At 39.5% G+C, this 9,098-nt stretch overlaps 1 protein-coding gene across 1 annotated transcript in view; it reads right to left on the bottom strand.

Annotated features, from left to right (window-relative positions):
• Positions 1 to 3,238: 3,238 nt before the first annotated feature.
• The window catches only part of LOC109475079 (cytochrome P450 2U1-like), a 16,679-nt gene continuing 10,819 nt past the window's right edge, over positions 3,239 to 9,098 (bottom strand). The window contains exons 2-7 of the mRNA XM_019775622.1: positions 6,776 to 6,918; positions 5,627 to 5,837; positions 4,867 to 5,150; positions 4,456 to 4,644; positions 4,098 to 4,233; positions 3,239 to 3,417 (exon numbers count right to left, since the gene is read on the bottom strand). Coding sequence (XP_019631181.1) covers positions 3,239 to 3,417; positions 4,098 to 4,233; positions 4,456 to 4,644; positions 4,867 to 5,150; positions 5,627 to 5,837; positions 6,776 to 6,918 — 1,142 coding nt within the window. The remainder of the gene's footprint in view (positions 3,418 to 4,097; positions 4,234 to 4,455; positions 4,645 to 4,866; positions 5,151 to 5,626; positions 5,838 to 6,775; positions 6,919 to 9,098) is intronic.

Genomic DNA, 9,098 nt, shown 5'->3' on the forward strand with positions numbered 1-9,098 from the left:
TTCTGCTTTCAGCCACGACTATGTATACCCCAGTAAAATTGCATGATGGATTCTTGAACTCTTGGTCTTTGACTGAAAGATACCAATTACAAAGGATAATTTATGCCCCATTTCAAGATTATACATTCTATGTTGTTTACGACATTTAGTATCAAGGAATTCCTCTTGTTATTTCTGGAATTCTTTGTATTAATGTTGTTTTTGTGAGTACGTATGGGGCCTTGCTTCTTGTTGATAATTACAGCCCTCAGGGGACGACCGATTTTTACATGCCACCGATATGACCTGTCACCTCTGTCAGGTCTGACGCGTTTCTCGTTCAATTAACCTTTTGTTTACATGAATAACTTGTACTAAATACCATTCTATATTACTTAATAATAGTTTTTTCTCAATATGCTTCCCTTGAATAAAATCTTGAATGGCCTCTACACGGCTATACTAAGAATTCATGCGTATTTTGTATCTTATTTGTTTACTGGTCTGGAAAAAATGGCGTCCTTAGATTAAATTGACTATGCGAGTGTGTAATTGAATCATAGTTTATAGGCACACCCGTCTGTCGTCTGTACTTTATGTGATTTGAGTGTGTTGCGGGGACAAGTTTATGTGTTTAGTCAAACTTAGAGTACTTGTGTTCGTATGTAATTTCAAACAATGCAAATGACCCTCAAATGATTTTTTTTCCAAATCAGCCAGGAGGGGATTTTTTTGTTCGTCACGAAGGGGAACTTCGTCACAATGTCAGTTCAAAAATAGGATTTTTTCTCCAATTCAGCTAGGAGGGGATTTTTTTATTCATCAGGAAGGGGAATTTTGTCGCCATGTCAGTTCAAATACAGGATTTTTCTGCAAGTCAGCCAGGAGGGGATTTTTTCAGTATATCTCGAAGGGGAATTTTGTCGCCATGTCAGTTTAAAGATAGGATTTTTCCCTAGTCAACCATGAGGGGATTTTGTTAGTTCCTCACGAAGGGGAACATTGTCACAATGTCAGTTCAAAAATAGAATTTTTTTGCAAGTCAGCCAGGAGGGGATCTTCTTAACTGGTCACGAAAGGGAACTTCATATTGCTATCAGATATGGTCTTAATATTGCTGTCAGATATGGTCACATACGGACAAAAAGACACCTACTATAACCTTTGACCCATCTGCCCCCCCCCTCCGAAAAAAAAAACACAAGAGCGCATCAAAACTTTACAATTCTACCGGTCAGCCGACAAACAAAAATCCAGCTGTCATATACAGTGTCAAGGACATAATTCCAAGGGCCAGCACGTCGGCAGAAAGTACTGCACCTGCGTGAAACCCGTAATGTATTGTGCATAGCACTTCGGTAGAACGTCTCATATAAGGTTGTATTCGCGCATATAAGGTTAACACTCCATCTGTAGTTTCCAAATGTTATGTCGGAAAAGATATCTTCTGCAACAGGCAAAATTTTGACGCAACGTTGACCAAAAATTCACCGAAAACCGTGAAAATACAGGGTGCTGCGCAGGCGCAGTACGTTCTGCCGACGTGCTCATACAACCATCCCTCAGGGAGTCACGTGTGTTATCTGCTTGACGTCACGGAAGCGGTGGATTGCTCATCCTTTGAAAAAGACTGGAGTTGTACAGTCGAAAATTTGGGTGAGTCCAATTTGTTGTGTTGGAAATTGCAGTTTCATAATGATTTCTACCAACACAAGTGAACTTTCAAGATACAAATCCTGCTTAAACATTTATCAACATATACCAATAGACTGTTAACAGTTGGTAGGGTTACAATTTTATTGGGACCTGAATCACTCTGACATTTACAAAACGAACTTGATTATTGTATTTGATATCTTCTCTTTGTTGTTACAGTACAAAGAACTTAAAACTATATAATATAGAACGGCTCTGGGAGGTATCACATTAATACAAATGTTGAAGATAAAATACAATCTACAGCCGTACAATATCACTTAACTATATAATGTATTATTCATGAAATGACTAAAACGGTTTCTTTTACCTTTAACTGTTTTGTTGGCTGTTTTATAAGTCAACAGCGCATGGATTATCCAATTCTGATTTCATCTGTAACTGTAGGATACGACTTTATTTCCTGTGAATATTCCTAACACAAACAGACACTCTCCGGCTACCATATCTCACACAATTGTTTACCCAGTGTGGTCTTCAGTATTCTGTGACATAGAAGTGGATTTGTAATGACAGGCATGTATTTTATGAAATATTATTATCCATAATATAATAAATATCTTATATTTCTACTATTGTTGAATGTTTATAAGATAAGTTACATATCGTCGAATGTCTTACTCAAACCTGTTTTACATTGGTTGTTATTTCAATTCACCGTCAAACTGCGAGAGTAAAGATATCTTGTATCTGTTCACGTAAATAAAAGGGAGTATGTTTAGGCTAGCTGTCACCAATATAATGAAAGTTCCCGAATAAATGTTCATAATTAAAGTACAATTATTGCTAGAAGACCTAAAAATAAGTTTTCTACACCAGGACCCAACCGTCAATTAAAAATCATAGGGATATCTGGAATAGATTAACCTAAAATATTGCTGTGTTCTGTAAGTCATAAGTTCAAAAACAAACTTAACACTTTTTACTACACAACCCTTCTTACAGTTTGTTCTTTTCAGTTCACTTGTTTATATGCATTTATTGATATGGATTAAGTTGTCAGTTACTTACGTTATGAGATATTTATACCTAATTGTTATCATTTGTTATTATTTTGTTTGTTGATTAAGCTATGTGATATTATATTCATGTATAGTTTTTGTTAAATACAGATTCTTTAGATATTTAGTTGTGGGGTAGGCTTCCACAGCACGATCTTCTTATGTATTTTCTTTCTACTGGTTTACTCATTTTTAATATCATATTATTTAATATGTGCCAAAATAAAGAATAAAATACAAAGAACAATAGTAATCATGGTCTCTAAAATTCTTTTGCACCAGATATGATCCGAATACATCAACTACTAGTATACAATTACAACTGTTGCTTGTAATTAGTATGTAACTGGTACAAAACTGCTGAGCTGGAAGTAATGTGATGTGATCCTGTTTTCTTCCTTTCCTTTACATAAAGGTTTGGCTACATAATAACCATTTCTCCGCTACCCCAAGCGATTCCTTTTAATATTTATCAGATTAAGACGTTCCCATAAGAATCAGATTAGACAAACCATTTCTCGTAAAAGCAAAAAAATGCTAAGTTAACGCGGAATCGCACAGAGTTTAAACGGATGTGGCGGCAACGTCAGACCAAAGACGCCGTCCGTGTTTGGAGGAGGAGCGCCCTCTGGCGTCCTGAAGGTGAAGGACTGCAGCAGGGTCGAGAAGAACAGGAAAAGCTCCATCCTGGCCAGCTGCTCCGCAAGGCATGTGCGTCGGCCTGGAAATAAAAAATAAAGAGTTGTTAGTCCAGGAAGCATCTGTAAGAGAACTGAAAAGGATACTCCTCCCACCCCTGCAATGTCTTCCATAAAGAGAACAGTAGAATCTGAAGAGCAGAAAAACTTTTACTCAGTAGGACGGACCGGTGTCAAAGCGATCTCGCCCCCAGTGATTTCGCCATCCCCGCTAGTGATTTGGTCCCTCCACCTCGCCCCCCTTTAGCAATATCGCCCCCACCAAAATTCAATTGTTTCCTCAAAAACTTCCGTTTAAGCATGTCCAAGTACACAAATTTGTTAGAGGACTCTAATCATAGTATAGATTGCAAAGTTCATTTGAATAAAGATGTGAGATTTGAGAACGCACTAGCACACCTGAGCCTACTACTCTAGCTAAAAGTTGTGAGAAACCGTGTCTAACATTTGCTGAATTCCTTCTAAACTCTGAAGTTTTATACTTGCTGCCGATTCGCAGATGTACTATCTCAGGAGAAGTACTAGAAATGGACAGAACCTGAAAATTATATTCCTAAGGCAAACACACAGAGATATAGTCACTCTGCAATACTATATCTAACACGATTGTCAAACCATTATGGTTACTAGGCAGTAGTCTTGACCACAGATGTGACACACCCCAAGACATATTGCATCTTGATGACATAAACGTCATAAATACCTCCTCCAAAAGGCATGAAGGACTCAGGCTTGTTGATGACGTTCCCTTCCGCGTCCAGAAACCTTTCGGGGTCAAACCGGTCCGGATCAGGCCAGTAGACGGGGTCCATATGAAGGGAGTACAGGTTCGGCAGTACCTAGGTCATACAAAATAGAAAATACGTCCATACGTATACATACATGCACACACTGCAAACAAACTGCAAACTACGATAAACGTTAGTATTATAAGATAGGTATTATAAGCTATAAGATACATAAGAAAACAGATCCTCATGAAACTTGAGAAATTTTGAAAACTGAATCCATTTTAGCAATCTTAGAAAAATCATGTGTAGACCTATGAGAGATGGCAATACCTGGGTTCCCTTAGGGATGTCATATTCCCGTACTTTGACCGTCTCTGTGGTGGTGTGGGGGAGCGCAAAAGGTATAATGGTCCGGATCCTCATGACCTCCAGCAGACAGGCGTTCACGTAGGGCAGCTGGGAACGGTGGGACAGGGTGAGCAGACTCTCACCAACAATGGCATCAAGCTCCTGCTGCACCTATTGAAGGTACATTGTATTAATGTAGGGGGCATTGTATGGTGCCCAAAACGTCGTGAGAATGCACAGAATAATGATAGAGAGCCAGTAGGGAACGAAAAAAGGAAACTGGCAGTTTTGAAGAAAAAAATGTAAAAAAGTCTATAGATTTTAAGTGATCTATGCCAGACTGTACGTAGTCTTTTAAAGGTTCACAGGGTAGCGTATCATGCTGACCAGTACCTTATTTTGTATGTCGTAGTTCAAAGCCATGTAGAGAAGACCCCACAGTAGTGTGTTGCTGGTTGTGTCTATTCCTGCAAAGAAGACATCCTGGGCAATGTACAAGACGTGCTCCTCTGTCAGACCCTCCACCTTCTCCTGCTTCTCAACCTCCAGCAGGCAGAAGTCAAAGAAATCTCGCGGATTTTTGCGATCCAGGTTTTCGCGATGGCGAGATATCTCCTCTCGTAACACTTTTTGGACCTTGGAGACCTCTTCCAACGCATTGATGCCAGCTCTATTTACTGCAAAATGCAAAGACTTGGTTAAAAAAAAAGCTTCGCGAGGGATATAGAAAAAGATGGATGTAAGACTAGCCGCTTGTTAATGTATGTTAGACGGAAAAATCCCAGTTTACCGTAAGTTTAATCTGTAATTTCCAACACAAGGAATATAAGACCAAACTTTTCAAAGGTACAACTTGAGTCATGCAGAAAATGACAGGGGGCGGCACAGACTCTCTGCGCCTTACCGAGTCACGTACATGCCATCTGCATAACGGGACGTTACAGAAGCGGTGGATTGTCCGTTCAAGGAATGGAGTTGTACAGTCGAAACCTTTGGGAAAAAGAACTCTTTGTGTTGAAAATTACAGTTTAAACCTATGGCACAATGACTTTCAAAAACACAGATGAACTTCCCAATCCAAAGCTGGTGTGTTACGCAGAAGGGCGGCTATAATACCGGCTACACAGATAGAAATACAGAATACGGTACGTACCGATAGGAACAAACCGTAGCAGGGGGAACACGCTGATGATCTGCCCAGCCCCATTTTCAGCAACGGTCTTGGCCACCGCCTCTGACAGTTTCCGGAACGTCTCGTCCCTGCAGTCGTAACGCGTCCCCATCACTAAGGAACAGATGACGTTTGCAACCGCTGCGGTCACGTCATGGGTGATGTCAAAGGGCTCTTCATTGTATTCTGCAATCTGAGAAAAAATGCATGCAATGTGTTGGTATAATACATTTGATCATCATCATATCTTGTCGGCCCACTGCTCCAGCCAGTCCAGGGCTTCCTGGTTAGCATCATACCATTTGATAAACAGGCTTAAACTAAAGGATCAACACTAAATAAATTGGGGTCGTGGGCTCGTGTGGCGTAGCGGCAGAGGGCTCGACTAGGAATGAAGAGGTCCCGAGTTCGAGTCCTAACATGACACTAATCTTGTGCCCTTGGTAAAGGCACTTTAAACGACTTTCCTCACTTCGCTCAGGTGAAAATGAGTTTCATTGTAGTGTATTGTACCATGAGTTGGTGGCGGCATTAATATAAGTTGAAAAAACTTGAGTGTGCCGTCACCACGTCTTGTGATAAGATGTTGGAATATATATAAAATAAAAAAATAAAATAAATTGGGACCGGATTTCTTTACAAGAGGACTAAAAGAGGCTGTGTAAATGATCGGGCGAACCGTTCAACATTGAAAAGCGGGGGGGGGGGGTGACACAGATTATCTGACACGTATGACCCTCTGCAATCACGTGGGGCCCGTCGGGCTGTTTGTATGAACGAAAAATTATCAATTCATATCAATAATATGCAGAAATAGTGCCCATGGTTGATATTAGGAACTTTTCTGTATACTGTTGTCTTTTGTATCGTACTTTCCGTTCCCAAAAGCTGCCCGGCCGGGCCCCGTGTGGGAATTGTGATCTCAGCTTAAGCTGCAGTAGACAATTCAATTCCCTTAGCAATGTGGAAGGTGTCAGCCAAGAATTTGGGCAAATCCCAATTTTATACTATCAGTATTGGACATAAAGGTGAACCTTTTCGTCATAATGTATTATACCAACACATAATGTATTTTAAAAACCAACACAGATGAACTTTCATGCTATGGGTTTCTCATTGGTTAAATCTCACCCTGTTGCGGAGACTGCTTGCCTCCTCTTGTGTTTTCTCCTCCATGCTGCCAGCTCCGATCTTCATGCCCAGGGTCTTCAGAACGGTGGTGGCGAACCGCTTTCTCTGTTTAAAGCTGGTCCCCCAACGTCCAGCACTTATGTCTGCAGGAACAAACAAAAGAAACATCGAAAGAAGGAATTAAACTATATAGCTAGTACTCACGACAAAATTCAGAGAAGCTTTCAGGTGGCTTCCGCCATCTTTCTTCAGCTCATACGAGGGGTCACGTGACCTAGGTGTCAAAGGTCACCCTGGTCACGTGACTGGACGAGGGATGCCAAATTAATGTTTTCAAATAAACTGAACCTAATGGACTATTGTGCAAGTGTTAGCTTGATCATGTGTATGTATGGCACTACTCACTATCGACAGTAACCTTAGACTACAACTAACTTTAAAAATTAGTGAGTAGTATGCAGAAAATTTTAAAGTTTGACGCTATAATTTAAAAGAAAATTTATGAAACAATATTTTTTAAAAAAATGTGACATGAACATATTAGATATCGAAACCACTGGAGTACCACAAGAAGTTACCATGGGGACCGAAAGATATATGAATATTAAGGAAAAAAACATAATATACACTTCTAAACATTGTTACAAGTTTCCTAACAATTTATTCAAAGTATTTTAAGTTAGATTTAACGAAAAATTCCCCGAATCATCTGTATCAACTTAGAAATGTACAATAAATGCAAAAAAGAATGTATAAAGATTATCAATCTTTACAAGGATATAAATAGTACATGTGCTACAAAAAGACAGAAATGACATGAGAAGAACAGCACTATACTGAACACCTGAGAGATTAATTACGTTCTAAGATCACATATCTAAAAACTGTTACGAAAGAGCTGAAGATATTGAACCATATTTTTTTTTATTCCGAAACATGTAATCACAAGACGTGGTTAAGACACACTCCAGTTTTTATCTCGGCCGCCTGAGCGGCCGAGGTATTGTGCCCCAAAATAGATACATTGGATGTCGAAATGGATGTTGAAAAAATCTTGATTACGACCGTGAAAACCAATGAAACCAATTACTCTGCATGTATACTTTACTTTGTGGCGTCGACCTACCGGATGATAGTGTCGTTATTCTTATACAACGAAGTTGCTAAAAAAGAGGAAATGCTGTTTACCACAAAACCATTGTTTTATATCATAGTATGCATTTAATGTTCTAGAATTTCGCTAATAGCTGCTGTAATTGGACCAATATATCAATGACATAAATTATGTTCATTAGCTGGCATATTTGCCTAAGTCGCAAGATGTCGCTTTTGATTGGTGAATAACGCATGAGGCTCGGATGTAACGCATGAGGCTGGTAAGGGCATACTTAGCAAAAATAACAAAATATCAGGAATTATAAGGGTATTAGGCATAGAGCCATAGGATAAAAATAGAGCTAAAGATACTACGGGCAAGGGCAATCAATTACATTGTGTTTTATTTGTGCTGTTGAACAGATTTAAACAGAGTTACGTTATCGCCCCCCTCCCCCCATTGAACGTGAAAATTTATGAATTCGTGCGACCTAACATTATGTTAGTGCATGGCAGGCTAAGTTTCTTGCTTTAATGCCAGGAGGTGCTCGTCAATTTTTAATGTCTTCTCTGCAATGTTCCGGTCGTATTGTATTTAGTTTGATTCATTCCTTTTCTGAGAAATTGTAACTTTCAGTTTGGGGGGGGGGCAGCCATGCACGTTCTATATACAGTACACTCCACTGGATTTTCGTATTAAACTGGGTTTCCATTAGCTACTGTATTGAAGGAATAACTCAGTGCATTCAAACAATCTAATTCACTCGCAAATTTTCCAGATTTCGAAGCTAATTTGCAATTGTATAAGGTAAATTTTCCCACCAAATAGCATAAATGAATCTCTATGTATGAGAAATTTTGAAGACTTTCCATGTGCTAATAGCAAGAAGTATTCAATATGCATGTTCAATTGGATGCTATACTGATCAAGAAATTATTTTTCTTCTCTTCCAGATGTGTCTTGGATTGCCCTGTTCTACACCAGACATACCGGAGCCATGTTGAACTATATATATTGCACTTATTATCAATAAAACCACTGCCATCGTACACTGTACTCTTCACTCATTGTAACCTCTGCCATCGTGCACTGTGCTCTTGCACACATTGTAACCACTGCCATCGTGCAGACCAAACCCTGACATCGTGCAGACAAAACCCTGCCATCGTGCAGACAAAACCCTGCCATCGTGCAGACCAAACCCTGCCATCGTGCAGACCAAACCCT

Source organism: Branchiostoma belcheri, unplaced genomic scaffold, assembly GCF_001625305.1.
Source record: "Branchiostoma belcheri isolate BF01 breed outbred unplaced genomic scaffold, Haploidv18h27 scaffold324, whole genome shotgun sequence".
NCBI classification, from domain to species: domain Eukaryota; kingdom Metazoa; phylum Chordata; class Leptocardii; order Amphioxiformes; family Branchiostomatidae; genus Branchiostoma; species Branchiostoma belcheri.